Here is a 23,771-nt window from a genome sequence, read left to right on the forward strand (position 1 = left end):
CTATTTTATGAATAAAAATGCGTTGACTTAATAGTTAATAATTCAGCACATAATAATGATACATTTTCTAAGCCATGTTAAGTCAGTCTAATTCAATATCATTGAATAAAATTGAGAATGGAAATGGGGAATGTTTCAAAGAGACAACAACCCGACCATAGAACAGACAACAGCAGAAGATCACCAACAGGTCTACAATGCAGCAAGAAATTCCCGCACCCGGAGGCGTCCTTCAGCTGGCCCCTAAACAAATATATATACTAGTTCAGTGATAATGAACGCCATACTAAACTCCAAATTGTACACAAGAAACTAAAATTAAAAATAATACAAGACTAACAAATGCTAGAGGCTCCTATATGTTTTCATTTTCTTTGAGGAAATGATAATAAGGAAAACAAACTTTGACGCCGAAACCTTATTCCGAGCAGCAGAGAGATCACAGAACAAACAGACTACGCTTTAAAATCAGAAGTCGCACGGAAAATTATAAATCAAAAGTATAAATCGGACAAAACATGCAAAACATGCTATCATAATATATAACTATTGATTTTGTATGGGTAACCATTTTATGTATTGATATTGTATTTACGGTATATAATATAAAAAAAAAGAAATCTAAGAAATGAGAAAGATGTGCAGCAAATTTCAAGGTTTCAGCACCTATCATAAAGATGTCTTCATTTTCTTTTTTTTTCCAATATTCACTCTGCTTTGTGGTAATCCAGAACATTAAAAATAGATCTTCTCAAAACTGAAATAGAAAGAAATAAAAAAAAAACAATTTCTAATCGGTTCAGTGTTAAAACAAATAATAATATGATAACCCTTTTAGTTGTAAAAACTCACCAAAGATACATGGTAATGATTTGGTAGGCCAGATGCGCGAGTGTCGTCTACATAAGACTGGTAATTAGCACTCGAAACAGTTGGAAAGCAAAATCACATACGAAGTTGAGAAGCATTTAAAACCAAAAAATCTAAAAATTATATTGTGCCAAATACGGCAAGCATTAGTGTCTCGAAAATAAAATAGCATTTATGAATCTGTGAATTTACAGAATATAATCATATTGATGCTATTCATGTAGCATAAAAGTTCTGACTAATTGAGCTGATGATATCATGGAAGTAATGTTCGTCAGGAATGGCATCGACACAGTGGTTGTTTATGATTAGAGTAAATAAACAATTTGTATGAGTTTGTTCATACAACCAACTCATATGGAGTTGTATTACAATTTTCAGAAATATAAATATCAAATATTTATATACTAGTATTCTGAGATACAATAGTTTTAAGATTAACACTATAAGAGTATTAAAAAAGAAGCGAGAGATCCCAAAGAGACATTCAAACTCATGTCGAAATTTAACAGATAACTTCATGGCTAAAAAAGAAAACAAAAAAACAAAAAAAACAAAAAAAAAACAAAAGTGAGCCAGGTTTGCATACTATAAATATGTATTGAAATTATATATATCCTCCATGCTCAAAATTTTGCTAAACGTCTTCAAATATATATTACTTAAAATACTTAAAATAAATGACTTAATAAATAATTTAATCATGATCATTCTAAAAAATAATTTAAAAAAAAAACAACACAGAAACAAATAAATATAAAAATCGATGGTGCCTTTTAAATTTTGTATGTATATAACACAGTAAAATATATCTTCTAGCTAGATACGGAAATTCATACCCTGGAGTTACAAGAACATTAAATTCTGAAATTTCCATAATTGATATATAGATAAACTATATGATGCAGATTTTAAGTTTATATCTATCTCTCAAAGTTTTTAAGATATGAACTGCGTCGGATAGAAATCGACTTTATGCTGGTGCACGTATATGTACCTGTATAACACTTTGATAGATCTTGAAATATTCAAATACGAAATAGAAGATACATTTTGGTGTGTTTTGTAGGATATTTGTATTAACTCAATTTTCCAACAGTTACAGACTTTGTATAGAGATTTGTTCAACTCTAAATAGATTAACAGATGTATAATTTGCATAAGGTCGATTTATATCCGACGCATCTCATATTAAGCAAAAACACAGAAAATGGTAAACATCATCCTAATAAGACAATAACTCCAATAAAAAGTCGTCTAACGATTTCAACCATCATGATATTTGTAGAACTTGTCTTATTGGTAAAATTTGGTAAAGTTATTCTCTGTTTATTATAGTTTTTAAAGTAATATCCAAAAATAATTTAATTTTGGATGTAACGCGTCTTTTGATTGGCTGACGTTGTTTTGTTTATCAGCTACGCGAGTTATTCAGTGTACACCACATTTTTGATGTTATTTCTTCATAGACAGAAAAAATATTACAGTCATTCCTTAAATAAAAAGAAAAAGTAAATTGTGTCATTTAATGGCAATAACTCCTATAATAATATAAACGGTACCAAATTTACAACAATTAAGGTCCCTTCAGTGATGCTCGGACTAAAATATTTGTAAATTCAAACCCTACATTTTTATGACCTTATCTAGTAAAAAGAGCCTAATGGTAAACCAAATCCTGACAATATATTTTAGTTCAACAAGCGAGAGATTGTCAATGATTTCCAAAAACTTGAATTTACCCTTTTGACAAAATTTTATCCATGTTGGCTATGTTGTTTGGCGTAATGGGTCAAAGGACAAAGGTAAAATTTTGCCCAGTAATTTGAGAGGATACGATTTTTGTAAAAGTTAAACGGACGACGGATGACGGACACCAAGTGATGAGGAAAAGTCTGTTTGCCCTTTTAGCCAGGTGAGCTAAAAATGTATGAACAAGAGGAGAATTGGTATTTTTTTTAAGACGTCTGCAAACAATGTAAATAACATTTACCTGTGCAAGCATCCGCATCCTCATCAGAATGATCATGACATTGATAGACTCCATCACACAGGAACCAAATATGTACACATTGAAGAGTATCCTTGCATTTTGCATATTGTTCGACACATTTGGTTGCTGTAAGAAAACATATCTATTTGTGTAATTTTAGCGGTCATTTATTCACAATATTAGCACTTGCGACCCGTAAAAGAGTTTCCGTGACCATTTTGTCGTTTATGGGATCAAGATGTGTTGAAAGAGTTTAATATTAGGACTCCAAAGATTGAGGAGATAAACTATGCCCTTTCCAAATGATAAATAATTAAGCAATAAATCTTAATTTGTTTCTTTGATATACGTCATTCAAAAAAAAATTGTTCATCAAGCAAAAATACAGATTAAAATGATTAGCTCAATCTCATAATATAAAATGAAAAATTTTATTTTCAGAAGAGATAAATCTTACTTGCTCCAAAATCACAACGGTTTCTTCTTAAATGAGATAAACGAATCTCATATAGCTATAAAAGACTCAGAAATGACGAAATAGGAAACAAATATTTAGAGAAAAGCAACGACCTGAGTCATGCTCCAACAATAAAGAATAACAAAAGTCTTTTGCGTCTTCCAGTTTGATAATGCATAAAAGATACCAGGCTTTTCACTTGCTTTACATTTGTACCAGGTTTGCATTTTGACTTAACATGACTCATCTGTATTGCCCAAACAGTTGGAAGGCCAAATCGAATCAAATACAAAACGGCTTGGTATTTCTTTAATTCTAATACTTTTGCAATTGTCAGCTAACAGCAAAGTGTATGCATAAATCATATTCTAATGTTATTCATCCTACCCATTGGTAAATGACTTTTCTGTCAATATTTTGGACTTTTGCTCCTTATTATTTTATTTCTATTTCCAAGATGAAAATACGGTTTCTGTAATTCTCTGCCCATTTATCCTTTCCTGACATGTTAATTTCTCTTTTTTAATCAACAGGTAGATCGTTTGATTGCAGTTCTTCATTTGTCAAATTTAAAAATAACGTCATTTTTCCTCTGCTTTACACTAACTGTTCTTACATTGTATGTGACGTCATGAAAAAAGGCGATCATGTATGTTGACGTTACATTTCAAGAACACATCTTATGGCAAATCATTTGAAAAGAAAGATTAATTTTGTCTGTACATATCGTCTAAGATCATTATGGAAACATATTCTACCACCAATTTATCACCACGATATTACTCCACTCTCGACAGTTGCATTTTAGATATTGCGAGCCTTGCCTTTTAATTGTATAGTTTAAACTGTATCGAGTATACACTGGATGAACTGAATCGAGTATACACTCGATGAAATGGGAAAATCTATATACATATACATATCAAACAAATCTTGATATTCTGTAGCATTGTGTATCACACAAATTTATAACTATAATTGCACACTCGTATGTTTTTTTAAGTTAATGTAGAAACTGTTTACAAAAATGTTAGACTCAGATTAACGTCTTGTTTCTTATCAACGTCCGTTCCTCAAATCGATGTCCAATATAACCTCTCGTTTTTAAACCAGTGTCTAATGTTTGACTGTAATCAACGTTCATTATCTGTATCTACGTTGTTTTATTCCTTATGTGTTTATATACATAAATGACATGTGGATATGTTACAGTAAATGTGTACAATTAGGGATTTCTATGAATAATCACTGAAATTTTTAGGGTTTATTTATAATCACTGGTAACTTTAGTGATTATATTCAATTTCTAAACTTTTCCTGAATTATGCATAATCACTACAAAAAACTGCCAGGGATTATATATAATAACTGGAATGAAGAGACAATGAATAAAAGTTAAATTATTTATTCTGTAAAATACTATTTAACCATCTTTAGAAGCGTTTATATTAAAATGTTAAGCACAATACTCTTGATATAGATCAATTATTCTTACAAACTGCATTGTAAATTTGGATGACAACTCATTTTCATGCTTTGCTTTTCGTTTTTTATTTTGCAACAACATCTAAAAAAAAACCTTATCTTCATATATTGAATCTGATTTCACAGCACAAAATACGGTCAATAGAAACATCTGACGGTGCCACAAAAAAAGAATTAGTCACCTCAAATTGATATCTTGAGCAAAAATTCTGTATGTTGTAACCAGGCAATAATCTTTTTCAGTCCGTTCATGAACTATGGCAATTATATTCTTAGGTCTCCTTTTCCACGATTTATATGCGCAATCGGTATTAAAACGTTACTGTCAATGTTTGACTCCTCCTATATTGTGTTCAGTCTGTCAAGCATACGTTCTGTTTGTTTTTCTGACTGTTAATGTGATCTGTTTTACAGCAAGTTACGTGCACTGTGCATTTCATTCAGAACATGAATGTGCTTTTGATACTGTTTTGAACAAACAATAAATTCATGGCATACATGTGCAGTCATCACTGTTATTGAGAATGTTGATATTATTATTTTTTTAATTTTAAAAATTTATTTGTTCATGAGTTAGCGTGGTTCAACACAGTTAAATACCATATCACTTGAAAAACTATTTCCTTTAGATTTGAATAATGAACAGGCACAGGGTATGGCAATCGTTCACTTAAACCTTAATAGGTAAAGAAATAACGAGAATGTATTTGTCTATATAAGATTTTTGTATTATTCTGTTATTGATAATCCCTGAAATAATTTCAGGGAATTTGTAAAATAAGTCTTAAAATTTGCAGTGATTATTCAAAATCAATGGTCATTTCCAGGGTTTTCAGTAATCTGATATTCAGTAGTTGTCGTTTGTTGATGTGGTTCATAAGTTTTTCTCGTTTCTCGGGTTTTATATAGATTAGACCGTTGGTTTTCCCGTTTGAATGGTTGTACACTAGGAATTTTTGGGGCCCTTTATAGCTTACTGTTCGGTGTGAGCCAAGGCTCCGTGTTGAAGACCGTACTGTGACCTATAATGGTTTACTTTTATAAATTTTGACTTGGATGGAGAGTTGTCTCATTGGCACTCATACCACATCTTCTTATATCTATTATATATAATCACTAATGATTTTAGTGATTACGCATCCTCCCTGAAAAATCAGGTATTCTACATAAGCTCTGATTATACATATTCACTGTAACAGATATACGTTAATGTGACAAAAACCCAACGACAACAAAGATAGCCGAAAGACATAGAGAGGGCAAAAAGCAGTCTCAAACAATAGAACAATACAGAGTTTGGTCTCTGCAAGATTTAAAATCTTATTTTTTCAACATCTTTTTACGTTATAGGTTCTACCCACTTTTTGATAATGTTTTAATCTCATTGCAGCAATTCCGCCAAAAGCCCGTCGATAAGAGAAAGACAAAAATGGAGGTCAACTTCAGAAAAACAAAACATATATATATACATCGATAAGAGGGGCATATGATAGGCCATCGATTTGAAATCTTATTGTATTATGACGTCAGATTTGGATGTAGACTTGTGGATCGAACGTCGATTAAAGACCGGACGTTCGATCTGAGTCTTAAATATATTCTGATTTGTGGTTTACCTTTGCAAAAGTTCGGATCCTCATCGGAGTTATCACGACAACTAATGTATCCATCACACAAGTCACTGGCATGAAAACATTGTTGATCATCCTTACATTTTATATATCCTTCCAGACATTTGTTCGCTATATAACAGAAAAAAACTTTATTAAGAAAAAATAATTTGATTTCATTTAAGACTTGGTCTTGACATTATTTTCATTGTCAAAAGTCCCGAAAAAAATTATGTTTTCTGTTTTCAGGTAGATAGGGTGGCTTTTTCTGAGCATCCTTTCTAAGTTGCAAAATTACATTTTAGTTTTAGATAAATTTCACATTCAATATACAACAGAACCATCAAAAACTTAAAATTTTAAGATTTAAGAAAATTATGTGTCGTTTTTTGTTCAGATAATTCAAATAAATATGATCAGAATTTTTTTTTTTATTTTACAAGAAAATACGACCGTGACCCGTGACCCCCTTTTTTATTTTCATATTTCGGAAAATGAGGAGAAGAATACCAAAGTCCTTTACATGTGGCATCCGTTCTATGGTATATAAGTACAAATCCGGTGATTAGTCTTATTCGGTAGGTCACATTCAGAGAATAGAGGAAGGAATAGTTGTACTGGCAATTGAAATATATTCGTCGACATTATACAGATAAGACATAGCTGAGAGGGCGATAGAGCAGATTGTTACCCCGAGAAAACATTGTCAACTGAGGCGAAGCCAAGGTTGACAATGTCTTTTTGAGGGGTAACAATCTGTTCTATCACCCTCTCAGATATGTGTTATTTAATTTATTATACTAAATGTTCTGTTATTACTGTCTATTAAATTTCAAATTCAAAGTAATAAACTGTGACGTCTTGTGCATAAAAATCATCAGCATTTATTAAAGTGCACACTTGAGCAAGCGTCTCCTTGAAGGGTAATAGAGTATTTGCCATGGGATAAAGTAAATTGTCTCCCTCGTAATGACCAATCAACATCTGGCATTTTGAAGTATAATAATGTAAAGAAGATATTTCATAACGGTCAACCAACCCGTGATGGTGTCCGTAAAATGTTGGAAGGATGACTTCAATTCTACCACTTGAAACTCTTTGTTTAATATTTTCATTATGTGCACCAACCTTCTATCAAAAAATAGGATATACAAGCTCTGGAATATCGTATCAACTGGGAGATATATACTCAATATGCAGGCGCTACTCGAATGTTTTAACATAGAAATGGAAAGTTCACAATTATGAAACTGAAGTCATCTCTTTTGTCGTAAAGTTTTGTTTTCAACCGACCATGGATGTCAATTTCTATATTTAAGTCAAGATGTTAAGCACACTTAGTTGTTTGTGTTGTATCCTTTGAATTGAATTCGAAGATGTGTTCAACACAGTCACCACAATTTAAATCATTTAGTAAGTGGACATCATAAGTAAGAGGAAATATTGTGTTAGAGTACATCATGTATATAGTTGGACATGAAGTTAAAGAATAATGTTAGCTTCTCAAGAGGTTCTTGTACGAAGTCAGCCTCATATGAAAAAGGACCAAGTCGGTAAAAACAGGATCTTAGTTGGTTCCCATTGTAATATCAATTATTCGTTGAAAACCACTTCCTCCAAACGTAACAGATATGTTGTCAATCAAACAATTAAACACCTTAATAATGTTAGTCTTGAATTTTTTGTTTGAATCAGAGTGATTTTTTACGAAGTACGATTTATCCTTCCTTAATACAATATAATAGTATCTACGTTGACTAATGTTTTTTTTTGTAAAACAAAGCACGAACAATTATTGTCTTTTAGTTTTAAATGAGGAATACTTGTGTAAAGGAGGGAAACAGACCCATGATTATCAAGAATTGCCTCCTTGGCGAGTGTCGTTGGGAGTATATGTTTACTACAATTTAATTCAATACCTAACTCATTCAAAAAGCAGTTTATGTAATGTATTTTACAAACAAAAACGAAGTTGTTTTGGGCTTTTACCTACGGAGAAATAAACATGTTAACTTGCCAAAGAGATAGGACAGGCGCATTGCAACATTTGGGTCTTAAAAGATGACTGTATTGACCGGAAGTATTTATGAAAAGCCATGATTTCAATGAATTTTAACTAATTCTATCGATTAATGTTTATCAATAAGGAAACATTAAGTTTTCCCTTCATAACCCATTTAATATGTTTGTGATATTGTTAATTTCAAAGTATTTTAAATTGACCTCAAGTTTTTATATTAAAATTTGAAAGTACTTTTAGCTAGAAGTTTTTTTTTAAGAACAATCTATCGTCGAACATTAAGAAACCCTAGCTGCATTAATTAACATCAACAGGAAAGACAATAGAACGGACTCTTTTCAAATCCTTATCAGCAGATTGGTTCTGTAAAATTTTCTCCACTTGATGGATACACTGCTGTAGGTAATTAAAAGTAAGATATTTTAAACACTGCAATTTAAGAAGACAAATAATAAAGTAAGCACAATATTTGCGGATCTTTGTAAATATCTTATACAAGTCCTGTAGATTTGTTTACAATCCTTTCCGTGTCAAGATATCATTTTGAAACTGATGCCGAAAAAAATCTTCGGTCTCAAAACAACCTACATTCCAAATGAAACATACAAGTGTTTGGTATTGACGTCATTTAGTTTATTTGTTTGGAAATCATAATGCGGACGCAGTGTATCAAATAAATTTGAATGCTCTGTAATTCATTGCTGTAAAATGTATGAACCAAATAAAACAATTGTAAATTGAATTTGACTCAATGTGCAAACCAATGATTTGTTATACGCACACTCTTATGCTTTACCTTTGCAAAAGTTTTCATCTTCGTCCGATTGATCACGACAATCATTGTCTCCGTTACACAAGTACCCGCGAAGAACACATTGAAGACCATTCCGACATTTGACGTCGTCTTCCAGACATTTCGTCGCTGTAAGAATAATGGTTATTTATACATGTTATATAATGTTTGGTGTCACAATATAAGGAGTGGGTCCACGAAGTGCTAAAATTGGCCCTATGAATTTGATATCTTTTTTTTAAATCATGCAAAAATAAAACACATTTCACAAAGAAAGAGTTGTGATATTGATATTGATGCTAACTCACTTCTTTATGTCACCTCAAATTATCAATTATGTAGTTTAGACCTTTATGTAAGCATCACAGCTTCGAATTTTAATGTTCTCTTCAACATTTTCCAACTTTTGAGCCTATAATTTATCATTCTCAAGAGTTTGTATTAATTAGCATTGAAGTTTTTGAAGAAGATTCAGTTAAGAACCAGATTTTGGCCTTTTTAATAATAGATAATGAAGTCACAAAAGAAAACGTAGTATTAGAGACACCGAATAAAGCTAAGATAATCTATACAGGTCTGTAAACCTACTTATCACATATTTGTTACGAATACGTTGGGTTTTGCATATGCAATAACCTCAAAATTGCCCGGGGCAAAAAAGAGGTTATTGGTTATTGTGCCCTGATTCCAAATGACGTGACGTCATTGCGTCCTTAACGACAATGGCGAACAATGACGGTGCTCGTTTCATCGCAGTGGAGGAAACGATACGGCAGACTTTGTAGAGGAAATGAAAAACGCTAACACAAGGAAAAAAACTGAAAGTGACATTAAAATTCTAAAGGAGTGGTTAAAAAGTGCAGGAGAATTACGCAATCCAGAGGATATTCCAGTTGAAGCGATGAATATGTATCTGGCAAGATTCTACATAGCCGTACGTACAAAAGATAAGAAAGAATATGAGCCGGATTCGCTTAAGTGCATTCAACCATCCATAAATAGATATCTGAATGAAAAAAACAACATCAGTATTATAAAGGACAAGGAATTTGCTCACTCTCGGGATGTTCTAGGGGCGAAGCGGAAAGCATTGAAAGGGAAAGGACTTGGAAACAAAAAAAGACGTGCAGACCCCTTCACTTCTGATGAAATTGATTCCTTGTTCAACAAAAATCTGCTAGGAATAAGTAAGTTTTAATAATCAAGTATTAATAAAGTATTTAAGATTTATTTTATAGTTAAAACGCAGTTCCCGTTTTATAATGGGATAGTAATTAAAGTCCGTCAAAAGTTTCAGTTATACAATAACTATAGTTGTATTTCTAATATTATGCCTAATTTTTTTTATTATAAATTAAAAAGTGATTTCCAGAGAATCTCCTCTCAATTAATAGAATTTCTTTGAATAAAAGAAAAAAGGTAGTTGTATTTGTATAATGTAAGTAAACTTGAATATAAATTATTCATATTTGGAAGGCCATATATATATAAATGTAATTTCGCATAATTTCATATTCAATGTATGTTATTTTAGGTAACCCTGAAGCCTTAACAAACACAATATGGTTAAATAACTGTCTCCATTTTGGAATGAGAAGTAGACAAGAGCATACAGATATGTTATTTGGTGATGTAACCATGAAAGCAACATCTGAAGGAAAGCACTATCTTGAATATTCCGAAAGAATGACAAAAACAAGACAAGAGGAGTCTGGAAATACAAGGTCGTTTGCACCTAAAATGTTTGAAAACCCAGGTAAATACCGTATAGAATTACATCATGATATTTTAATCTTACAAAAACACGTATTTGTAATATCAATTCATATTAACTTACAATAAAACTACTTTGCAGCAATCGGAACAGAACACAAAAAAAACCCGAAATCGTATTCTTAATACATAACAAAACATATATTCTCTGCGATTTACATTTAAGAATATTTGAAAAAAAATGTTATGTTTTGAAAAAAGAAGTTTCTTCTTTTATTTTGTATGTTTAATCATTGGTCTTCTTTGTAGGTGACCCAAGATGTCCTGTAAATGCATTTAAAGAGTTCATGAAAAGACGGCCTGTTGATACTTTGACACCAGACAGTAGGATGTATCTGTCAACACTTCACAATATTACCCCTGACAGCACTCTCCCATCTATTAGAGCATTGTGGTTCAGTAAACAACCACTGGGAAAAAACAAGCTTGGTAACTTGGCAAAAACTATGTCTCTTAAAGCTGGTCTCACAGGCCGTAAAGTTAACCACAGTGCCAGAAAAACAACAGTTACTTCATTATTACATTCTAACGTTGAAGCTACCCAGATAATGCAGTTGACTGGACACCGTAATGTTCAATCTATAAACCAATATAGCTCTGCTTCTCTAGAGCAGCAAGAAAAAATGTCAAACATTTTGAGTGACATCTCTTCTGGTAACCGAGGATCTATAATTAATAATCATGAAAATATCTCTAATCAGCCAAGTACATCCATTCACAATATTGAACAATTAACAGATGATGATTTAACAAATGTAGATGTCGATGCAATGGTTGCTTGTATTGAAAGTTATGAGGAGAATTCTGCTACAATGGCAACTAGTAACAATGCACAACCAACAGTTATAGATTTAGCCCCGATTATGCCAAATTCTCGAGTTTGTGTATTGCCATATTCAAAAATAAGTGGAAATGTGACAATAAATTTCTATGGAGTAAATGATAAAAACTAAATTTGAAAATGTGATAAAACTTTTGTGATAACATTTTTAAGATTTTACCTGTTATATTTCATTAAATTGTTATAATTGAACTTTTTTCTCTTTTCTGCAGAACTTAAATATGTGATAAATAGATTATAACATGTCTTTTCCATATTGGCCCTGGTATCATCCCTCGACCCATATCGGCCCTCGGCTAAAGCCTCGAGGCCGATATGGGAGTCTCGGGATGATACCAGGGCCAATATGGAAAAGGGCATGTTATAATCTATACATATAGCTTAATAGAAGCGTTAAATTTAAAACAAACTAGCAGGTATTGGCAATTAATTGAAACTTAAACTGAAACTCTTCATAATTTTACATTTCAGATTCCAAAATCGGCACATTTTGAAGATAATTCGATGATTTGATTTAATAAAACCAAACTGTTTGAAATACAGATCCCGTGTCCAAGCTTTACTGACAAGGATCTGGTAAGACTTCGTTTTACCTTATGTTATGGTAATTATAACATAGGCCAATGCAATTTCGTCTTTCAAAAATTTTGAAGGCATGTTTTAATCCGACAAAACCAGAGGATCCAAAAAGTTCTTTCAAACAGAAAGTAGAACGGAGCGTATTCAGATCCTTGTAAAAAAGTCTTAAACACATGATCAGCATTTAAATCAGATATATTAATTACTTATGAAACAATTATTAATAGTTCATGGTCATAAAGTAGATTAGTCCCATTTATTCTCGACCACTGCCATACCTCGGATAGATAAAACAGCTGTATTAATTATCTATCTAATTTAGTTATACTTAGTAATAGAAAATCAATAAGTTGATCATCTTTTGACCATTCAAAACCAATAAAAACTGATTTGATAATTTTTACGTTTATGTTATCATTGTGCGTTAATAAGGAGTTTCAAATAAGGACCTTTAGAGTTCATAGACTTCATTTGAACCGATGCTTCTAAGAATAGCACAAAAACATATGACTCCTTTAATCATTAGACAAATAATTTTCGATTCGGCTCCATAGATTCTTTAATAAAAAAAATTGTAGATTTAAATGATTTGTTCATGCTATTTGAAAATGACAAGTTTTATATGAATGTAATCTCGAAAAAAATCACCTGGAGACAGTGAGAACTTCTAATAATGGCACACGTGAAATTAGTTATAGATTGCAGCACTGACATATGTCGTCTATCCTTTTAAGACTTGTTAAGGTGGGACATAACACTACAGGGAGATAACTCTGTAAAAACCACCCGAACGTTTTAATCACGTTCTATATATCCAATGACATTTTTTCGATAAAGTGTGTGGCTCAAGTTTTTTTAAATTTTTATATTTTTGTCAAAGGGTCAAAGTTAATATTTTGTCAAAACTTTATGTAAATTAAACGAGCCAAATTGATTTCAGTCAAGGTGTTTGGTACCACCTTAAATCCCTCTCACAATATATGTCAAGTATCCATGATCATGAGTTGAAACAATATCCCAGAACTGAATATTTTCATTTAGATTTCTCATGTAAAAAATTCTACTGAACTAGGAAATGCATGATACAGATAGATTCCATGACTGCTGCTAGTGTGGTACGATAATTCTGTACTAGAGTCAGTGACGTACTATATTGAAAAGCGAGCTTCATAAATATATGAATTTTAAATGCCGAGAGTAAAAGTTCCTGATATGTCTGCTTCAAGTTTGTGAAGTTTTTTGTTATTAGACTTAACTGTAAGCAAGTGAAAACAAAATAGAAAATGTTCATGTTTTTTTTTTAAATCCCTATTGTACTTGTTCCATATTTTAGTATAAGTGTTTAATGCAAGTCGCGAGTAGTATGTTTTTGGTCATTTGAAAACAAATCATTGCATTATTTCATTTTTTTTTACAAAATTGCGCAATATTCTAGATTAAAAAATTTTTTTTACACTATGACGTCGCAATGCGTTATAACACTGGACGCTTTTGGATAATATAGGACAGACTGATATGAAAAGGTAAGAAGGTAGAAACAAGGAATTATTTCTCCAGTTTTTGGTTGGGTAGTGTTGCTTAGTCTTTAGTTTTCCATGTTGTGTTTTGTGTAATATTGTGTGTCTGTTTGTCTTTTTCTTTTTTAGCCATGGCGTTGTTAGTTTATTTTCGATTTATTAGTTTGAATGTCCCTCTGGTATCGTTCGCCTCCTTTGAATCTGGAATAGTTTAAAAATTCTGTAAAATTGATAACAAATTTAAGATGGAAACTAATTTGGTTAGTTATTTCATACTGAAATATTAGTGAAAAAAAACCTTGAGCCTTAGCCATGCGCGCATGGTTAACCCACTAAAATTGGATTAATTTTTATAAATTTTCCAAAATTCAAAACTATTTCAGATTCAAATAATTCCTTAGAATATTTGTGCATCCTGAATATCAGGTTAATCATTGAGCATTAGTATGTTATCCGCTATAATTATGAAATGTCCTGTTTTGACATAGTAACACTCAAAGGAAAATGATAGTTTCATTGAGGGGTTTTAAATTGTTTTTTTTTAACCATGAACACTATTAATAAGTATAATGGATGACATTAAATGTTCAAGCCAGACCATATTAATCCTTTCGGATAATCACTACTTGTATGGAGTACCTGAGATCACCTTCGATTATTGGTTGGGTTCGTGTTGATTTAGTTTTCAATGTTTTTTGAAGTCTGTTGATTTTATATTCGTCGTAATTTTTTGTTCCTTGGCGTTGCCAGTGTTTCTTCGACTTATGTGTTTCAATTTCTCTTTGGTGTACTCCACCTCTCTTTCCCATGAAGATTTTGTTATCCTTTTTTTGAAGAATAGTTTAATTGTTTTTAAAATTTGTTTCTAACAGATATGTTTTAGTTATTACCGTTGCAGAATGTTGGATCTTCATCTGATTTATCGTAGCATTCCTCCTTTCCATCACAAAGCCGATCGAAATGTATACATTGCATATTATCCATGCATTTAGTAGTCTCATATGGACATTCTCTAGCTGCAATTGATAATTATTGTGATTACATTATAATTCGTTGGATACCGGATTTCGTGGTAACAGTTAAACAAATTCAGAATTTCAAAGAAGTATCGATTTTTTAGGCGGGTATGTAAACGTTAAACCACGAAATCAAATATACATTTTTCACTTCACCGACGAAAATTGGTATTCACGAAAACAAATGAATCCAAAGTAATACGAAAACAAAGGAGAAATGGTCAACTTCAGATAACAAAGGATAGTAGAGATGGTTTTTCTTACAGACAATCACATAATTGAGACGAATATGATACACTAAATGAATAAAACCACTAAAGTTATAGCCCCATTGCTTTCTATTTTACATTGTGCAATTTCAGTCATTTAGTATAAAAATAAGGAGATGTAGCATGATTGCCAATGAAACAAATATCCACCTAAGTTCAAATGTAAAAGATGTAAGCAATTATACGGCCTTCAACAATGAGAAAAATCCATACCGTATAGTCGGCTATAAAAGCCACCGATATGAAAAATATGAAACAATTCATCTGAGAAAACTAACACCCTGAAATATAACAAAACAATGTACGAAAAACAAATATGACAGACGTAAACCAACGAAAACCACTGAAGTAGAGGCTCTTGACTTGGGACAGGCACATAAAGAATGTTGCGGGGTTAAACATGTTTGTGAGCGCTTAACTCTCCCCTCGAACCTGTGACAATGGTGTATCAAGATATTGTGTCTTTTGTTCAAATAAAATGGCAGGCAAAACATACTAAAAGTACCTTATTCTGCAAAATCAACATAACTTTGATCGCATATAAGAGAGCACTGGTTCCCGGAAGTCGGGTAGAACAAAAACAAGTTCTTCTGATCTGAGCAACAGGGCAAATACGCCCTCCTATCATATTTTCATATTTTGTTTTATTAATCAGGAGAAACTTTACACAAGGGTTATCCTGTGATCGTAAGTCCTTACTTACACTTTCATTTGATACCAATCTAACCCAAGTATTTTACATTTTGACAAAGTTATAGCTATGCGTACTGACTATTTTGTTAAAAGATATTGTATATCCTTGTATTTTCGTTGTGACCAGACCCGAATTAGTAGTTCTACACCTTACAGTTTGAACAATATAATATTACTAAAACATTTACTTGCTTAATTTTACAATCTTATAAAGAAAAAAAATGATGATTTATTATAATCAGGTGAAAAACTTTGAGGCAATGGTGACACAAAGAGCGTATCATCGTCTTAAAAAATGTACAGGTAAATAAAAAAGAACTTTCACAGAAGAAACACACGTAGGTTGTTTATCGATATTCCTCATTCGATTGTAATTTGAGGAAAATGCAGAATATCAGTTAAAATGTAGATATTCAAAGATGCATTTTGAAATGGGAGGAGGAAAGGTTGGAACAGTTTTATAAAAAAAAAACATGTAGAAAATGTCAATTTACCTAAATGTATTGTCTAAAAATGTTAATTGCTAGAACGTTAAAATCCAACGCAAACATTTCAAATTCATCAGTCACAATTAAAAAAAATATGGATACCAGGCAGACCAATCTGAACATCATTTTATCATTTGATAAAAAAAATGACTCAAAAGGTCAAAATGGTGGTATCCCACTTTTTAATTTAACAATATGTCTGAAGTATCAAGAAAAGCGATGAAAAAAACTGCAATACGTTTCAGTAATGGATATACCGCAGATCCAGTTTTGTATATGATCATTATCTGATTTTAATGTTATTTTTCATAACACAGATTTTGATGTACTAGTAATATATTTTACACCAAAGGCAGGATACATATTTCAGTATAAACCACTTGCACATTTTGTATACGACTCATCAGTTTTACAGTATTTAGGAGTCTCTTCATTGAATTCAGACTAAGTCTTTTGTCAAAATTATCTACCAAGATAATCATCCAGCTATATTATTTATTAGAAGCGTGTTGTATCATACGATTGATTCGAATTTTCAAAGACTTAAGTATAAAACTTATGATTGTTTTCAGCCTGTGTGAACTTTTTTTTCATTTACTTTCCTTGTTATGCTTTTCCGTCAGAACCAATTCCTCAAGAATGCCACACGTGCTCTTTTTATTTATTACCTCTGCATATTTCTGCTGCGGGTTCATCCGTACCGTCCTTACAGTCGATGTGCCCATCACAATGACGAGCTTCGGAGTAGCACTGTAGACCGTCCTTGCATGTTTTGAATTCAAAATCGCAATCATGTGCTTAAAGAAAATAAAAGAGAATTGCTTATTCTCTATTGGTTACATAATATTATGTTGACTGATGTGTTTAAATGGTCAACTGAATACCAAAGAAGTTTGAAGTAACCAATTTTGGTTATAAGAAAGAAGACTTGTTTTACATAATAATATTACTTATGTAATTGTTACTTTTGTTTTGGTATTATATATAGAGTTGACAGAATTGTCTGTAATAACGTTTATTATGTACTTTTTGTTTTAGCAGTGATTGAGATTATCTAAAAGTTAGTGTTTTGTTAGAAAATATAGTTTAACCATGATATATGAACAGGTGCCTATACCAAGTCACAAACTTCGCAAATTAATTTATTACTTTTGAAACTAGAGCGACATTGTTTGGCAACTTGTCTATTGTAAAAAAGAGTCTGTTTCGTACTTAATTTATAGAAAGCCAAAACTTTCCCGTTATATATTCATAAAATGCATTACTTGAACCTCACTTAACATAGGACTTTTTCAACGAATAACCAATATTTAAAGAATTTTATGAATAATGTAATGTGATTTACCTCAGATGACAGATTCGAGGCAGGCTGTATTCACCCTTTTGGATAATACGTTTCTTATATGGAGCACATTAGATTACTTCTGATTATTGGTTCGGTCTGTGTTGCACAGTCTTTTGTTTTATATGTTGTGTCGTTTTTTTTCGTTTTTGATTTGTCGTCGCAAGGTTTTCTTCGATTTATGAGTTTGAATATCCCTCTGATGTCTTCGGTCTCTCTTTCACATCCGGATATCATTGAGGATTTTTTTATCTTTATTTTGAAGAATCAGTTCAAGGAGAGGGATTTGTGCACTGAACAATTTGTTTTTTACAGATTGTTTTCAGTAATTACCTTTGCAGAATTCTGGATCTTCATCTGATTTATCGTTACATTCCTCCTTTCCATCACAAAGATGATCGAAATATACACATTGCATATCATCCTTGCATTTGATATTCATATATGAACAGCTCCTAGCTGCAATTGATAAACTATTAGCAAACAAAAGAAAAATGGTAAACAAAAGATATTAAAATATAAAAGGGATGTTTTTTGACAATAATGGTCAATAAATGACCTAATGCATTGTAATGTCAAAATTATAAAAAAATAAAAAAAAAAAAAAAAAAAAAAAAGACAATGTCGAGGGATACAAAACACAAACAACCAATAACAACATTTTGACGAATATGATACAGGTCTGACGAAAATTTGAACTACATAAAATTACTATATCACATTTGTAGTTTACTTATTTGACATGTTTAAATCAGATGAAAAACGTTGAGGCAATGAAATACAATGTTTTTTGATAATCGTTTCGTAATCTTTTAAGAAAAAAGTGCGGGCGATGAAATACACACTTCACTATGTTCACAGAAAAAACATATGTTTAGTTTTGTACCAATATTCCTCATTTGGTTCTGATGGCAGGAACATGAAGATTATCAGTATAAGATTCAAAGATGTATCTTTATGAAAGGAGGAAGAGGAGAAATCCGAGACAGTTAATAAAAAAATGTATCTAATTTTGAAACTTTAAAACCAAATGCTAATATATGAAATATATAACAAAATTAAAAAAATATATAACTTCTGATATCAGAGAAACTAATGTGAACATCTGAAGGATGTAATGTGATAAAATTATAATACTTTTCATTCAAGGGGTACGAATGACATGATACTTGCTACACATATATTATATTTTAAGTTTCCAAAAAAGTGATAGAAAATAATATTTGAAATTCGGTTCTTAAATGCGAAATAATTATGTATCAGTAATAAAGGGGGCACATTTCATACAAATAGAAAACTAAAAAAAACCACAATTTTACCAAATAAAACACAATTATCATTTTGTTCTAATCTGATGACAAAAGTTCTAATAACATGGTAAGTATTAGAAGTTTAAACAAATTTCCAACTTCAGCAAACCAAAGCATAAAAAACTAAATTTGGTGATCACCATCCAGATTGCTTTATACAGAATACCAACATATATATCGATAAATTGCATAAGGTATTGAGTGCAATCGATACAAATGAATGGAAACAAAATAAACACTCCGAAAACGGCCGTAGTATGGTAATTTGTACACTCTGGATTTCAAAGTTAAGATCTACTTTTCAATCATATTTATAACGGTCATTCTCTTTTCATTGTAATGTTTTCTATTTTAGATTTCAATGTAAAATATTGTTTTCCCCACTTCACTATTTCATCTTATCCGCTTGCATATTTTGTCTACGACTCATAATGTCTACAGTATGCCTCTTTTTTTGAATTCAGACATTGACACTTGTCATGTATATCTAGCCGAATTATTAACCAGAATTATTGTAGATTCAAATAAAGCCCTTTCCCCCAAGATTGATAAAACTTAATGATAAAATGATAGGTTAGTGTGTTAGTGCTCCATGTATGCCACTTTTTTTCAATTTTACCTTTACATATATCTGCTGCAGGTTCATCTGAACCGTCATTACAATCAATTATCCCATCACAAAAATTAGGGCCTTTTGAATAACACTGCAGACCGTCTTCACATTTTTCAAATCCAAAATCGCAGGCATGGGCTTAAAAAAAGGATAGAAGATTGTTAATTTTGTATTGGTAACATATTAAGACGAATATATGTAAATAAAAATAATGAATAACATAAAACTTGAGGCAACTAAAAAAATCATAATAGATACCAGGTTTTAAATTTTGTACGTCATATGCGTGTTTCGTCCAAATACAATCACAAGTAACGCTCGAATCAAAAGTTTGAAAGGCCACATAAAGCACAAAGTTTATAGCATTGTGGAACCAAACTTCTAAAACATATTACAAAATAGAGGTAAGGAAATATATTTTTAGATAAATATTTGTACAAATGATAATCATATTAGTCATTATACCACTGAAGCTTATTATTTTAATATTTGAATGCAATGCACTAACCTCTACACATAGTCTGTTCTTCGTCGGAACCATCTAGACAGTCATTTTTACCATCGCACCTGAGATTTGGATTAATGCACTTTCCGTCGCCTTTGCAATTGAAACACTCAGCTTCTAAGACAAATTTAAAAATTAAAACTAAGATTAATAACAAAGTTATCAACAATCTGTATGTCTTACATCAGTAAAACTACAAATCGAATATAATTGTATAAGTGAGAGTAACTATCAATCCAGGTTTAGCATAGCATTTTCTTCGGAAAATGCCTGTACCAAGTCAGGAATATGACAGTTGTTTTTCACTCGATCCGTTGATTAATAACATTGGATTTTGAAATTAAATTGACCTCCTTTTTTTAATTAGCCTTGGTATTTTTGTCATACCTGTATATGCATACATCAAAGTAAGGTCTACTATACAAGATGTTACCTTGATGATTTGAAAACCCAATTCTTTTTGTTTATTTTCTTAATGCCACTTATGGAGGGGTTCTAGCTATTACATGTATAATGTGGATTAAAAATTCTTTTCATCGTATTTTGTATTATCTAAAGTCGTCTTCGAGTCATTTTTATCAACATACAACATACACGTTTCAATTTTTTTTTTATAACGCTTAGTCGATGTCGCTGCTGGTTCACTATCAGTTCCATCGTGTATCATCAGCTCATTAGTAACTGCTTCGGTATTGAAATGATTGATATCATACATACATTGTTCATTTATAAATTTAGAAAATATCATGAAACTAAGGTTCAAACAATTTCATGCAAATTGACTTTAGATAGATTTGGCTATTGTTTTTACTATCCCTTTTGGTGATACAGCTCGTCACATGTTTAGGTTCTTATACATCCTTTGCTTTCAAATATTTGTTTTTGAGTGTTCCTGATGTAGGTATATCAAGAAAAGTGTTTCGATGCACTACTTTTATAAAAAAGTTATTTTCGTTTATTTTTGAAGACAAAATGATTCTGATTGTATTCTCACTTAATTACCAGATTAGTTTCAATTAAACATGCATGGTTGGTATGGGATATAAAGGAAGTTCCTTTTTATATCAAGTCACAAACTTACCTGATATCGATAGCAATGTGCAGCATCTATATACAAATATTGTCAGCAGAAGGTAATTCATTTTGTCCTATTTTAATACATAGAAATTAATATATGATAATTTTGTAGAAAGTTATTTGTTTTTGGTCGTATTTTGTGCATGATATGCAAATTTTCATAGAAGAATACCATGTCAAATTACTTTAATATTGACCTTAAATTATAATGTGACACGAGTAATACTTTTCAATACCTGTTCAATGAAAGAAGTAGTGTTTGGTCGTAATGAAGAGCAATGCTAAAAAATAAAAGTCAAAAATATTCACAAAAGATAAAATAAATTTTGAACGACTTTAAATTGATTAGTTAATGTCCTCCCATCTATTTTAACCCATTGAAACAATTTTACAGGTGTGTATTTGCATGGCGGGTGTTACAAACATAGTACCAGAGTTTTAAGTCTTGAAGTTTTGTTTGTTATTTAATTTGTCTCTTCCTAGTCGATTTGTTAGCTTACATCGGTAAACTACTATATCGTTTTTTTTTTCTCGTGTATTTACTGTAATGTTGTCCTTGTCCTCTGTTACCGAAACATTCAATAAGAAATATTTTATTCTAGCCACCACAATACCATATACCATCAAAATTTGTAAAAATATGGATAACTGCACAGAATTATGATTTTGGACTACTTTTATTAAAACAAAAGCTTTATTTATTTCAACTGATTAAAATGAAAAAAGTATGATCACATCAGATCATTGTATGATGAATTTTAACAAAAACATAACAAAAACAAAGAATCGAGCTTTTAAAGTACATTACAGTACTAGTATTCAACCCCCGTCCTTTAAAAAAAGATAAAAGGACAAACGATATTAACAAATGATTAAACATGAAAACGAGACATTCTAACGTAAAGAGTTTTCTACCGTTCATTGTGATCATTTACGCTAGCGTAATACAATAAAGATTTTAAATTTCAACAATCAATCATTTATTTATTTCAATAATATCTAGTTTCTTCGAAGAAAATTCACTCTCATAATTTAAGTGTCCATTTATTCTTAGCTATTATTTGTTCATTCACATACTTCTGTTGGAATATCACAATTGTAACGTAATGTCCATCTGATACGTATCTTTTACATTGCAGGAATTAGCTGGTGAAACCATAGAAGTTATATCGGAACATTATAATTGAAGCCCCTCATGGGGGTGTCCAAGTAATCACATAATCACAAATTTGTTGCCAATATAATCACATAATCATTAGTTATTTTTTTAAACAAGATAATCAAATAATCAAAAAATCAGTCCTAGATTATCAAATAATCAAATAATCATGAAATATTTGGTCTGGTAATAAAATAATCACTATAAAAAAGGCCAAGTAATCACATAATCAAAAACCTCATGAGGAGACTCATAGTTCGTTCAGGGATTATATAAAAAAGGGCTTACCTATAGAGAAGTTTGATCATATGATGAACATGACACAATATAATCTAACGTTTATCAATGTACACATGTTTGTGGAGTCGTTACCATTTATTGGTAAAATTAATAAAGACAATTACTAGCAGTAAATAGATTATTTGAAAATATTTTTATTTTTGTTATATTTGAAAGGGCAATTGCATTTTTAATCATATTTCATTATACATGAAAAGGTTAAATAAACAATTTGACAAACCTAATTTCAACCATTTCATCAAATTATCAAATAGAATTAGCTACAATTTTCTAAATGCTTACAAATGTATGCATAAAGAAGACTTAAAAGGTTTGATTCATTACGGCCCAATTTATTATTATGAACTCTCCAAAAACCTTGAAACATTTTGTCACTTGTATTATGATAGTTATATACTTTATTGAATAATATTTTCTATGTTGTGTTTTGTAAACCGCTGTTTGTCTTTTTATAGTTTTTGTTGTTTTTTTTTTCATTTTGGCTTTGTAAGTTTGTCATCAAGTTATGAATGAGTTCTAATATCTCTGTGGTATCTTCCAAATCTATCGTATAAATAAAGGCAACAGTAGTATACCGGTGTTCAAAAGTCATAAATCGATTGAGAGAAAACAAATCCGGGTTACAAACCAAAACCGAGGGAACACATCAACTATAAGAGGAAAATAGAGGAACAACAACACCGAAGTGCAACAAAAACGAACGCCAACACACATAGAAACGAACTATTTGATAACAACTGCCATATTCCTGACTTGGAACAGGACATTTTAAGAGAAAATGGTGGGTTGAACCTTGTTTCATGGCATGCCAAACCTCCCGCTTTATGACAATGTTAAAAAATATCGCTAAACACTACGTGTCAGAAATACAGCACAAACACATGCAAGAACATTCATAACAGAGAAACGCACAAACAAATAATATAATCGTATAACAGTAGTCAAAATACGTACATTATTTGCGATATGAGCGTTCTTATTGAAATTAATTTGATTCTGTAATAACCAGTGGATATAGGCGTTTACAAAAATGGATATGTTTAGTTGGCATACTATAAATT

General features: G+C 31.1%; 1 protein-coding gene across 1 annotated transcript; it reads right to left on the bottom strand.

Moving 5' to 3' along the window:
- Nucleotides 1–415: 415 nt before the first annotated feature.
- Nucleotides 416–22,790, bottom strand: LOC127722000 (low-density lipoprotein receptor-related protein 4-like). The gene is made up of 11 exons (XM_052228854.1): nt 22,699–22,790; nt 21,256–21,322; nt 20,178–20,291; nt 19,676–19,807; nt 18,080–18,205; nt 17,073–17,201; nt 14,829–14,954; nt 9,232–9,357; nt 6,422–6,547; nt 2,864–2,989; nt 416–757 (listed from the first exon to the last, which is right to left on the bottom strand). The coding sequence occupies exons 2-11, from the start codon at nt 21,314–21,316 to the stop codon at nt 708–710; spliced, it is 1,116 nt and encodes a 371-aa protein (XP_052084814.1). The 5' UTR covers nt 21,317–21,322; nt 22,699–22,790; the 3' UTR covers nt 416–707.
- Nucleotides 22,791–23,771: the final 981 nt, after the last annotated feature.

The sequence above is a fragment of the Mytilus californianus genome, unplaced genomic scaffold (assembly GCF_021869535.1).
Source record: "Mytilus californianus isolate M0D057914Y unplaced genomic scaffold, xbMytCali1.0.p SCAF_12, whole genome shotgun sequence".
NCBI classification, from domain to species: domain Eukaryota; kingdom Metazoa; phylum Mollusca; class Bivalvia; order Mytilida; family Mytilidae; genus Mytilus; species Mytilus californianus.

Bases quoted from the DNA above. Each gene is read 5' to 3' on its own strand.
- LOC127722000 (XM_052228854.1), bottom strand. From the start codon at position 21,316: ATGAATTACCTTCTGCTGACAATATTTGTATATAGATGCTGCACATTG. The intron at 18,206-19,675 runs GTAAAATTGAAA...TATCAATTGCAG, and splicing joins TGCAGCAGATATATGTAAAG to CTAGGAGCTGTTCATATATG. The intron at 758-2,863 runs GTAAATGTTATT...TTTCTATTTCAG, and splicing joins GGATGCGGATGCTTGCACAG to TTTTGAGAAGATCTATTTTT.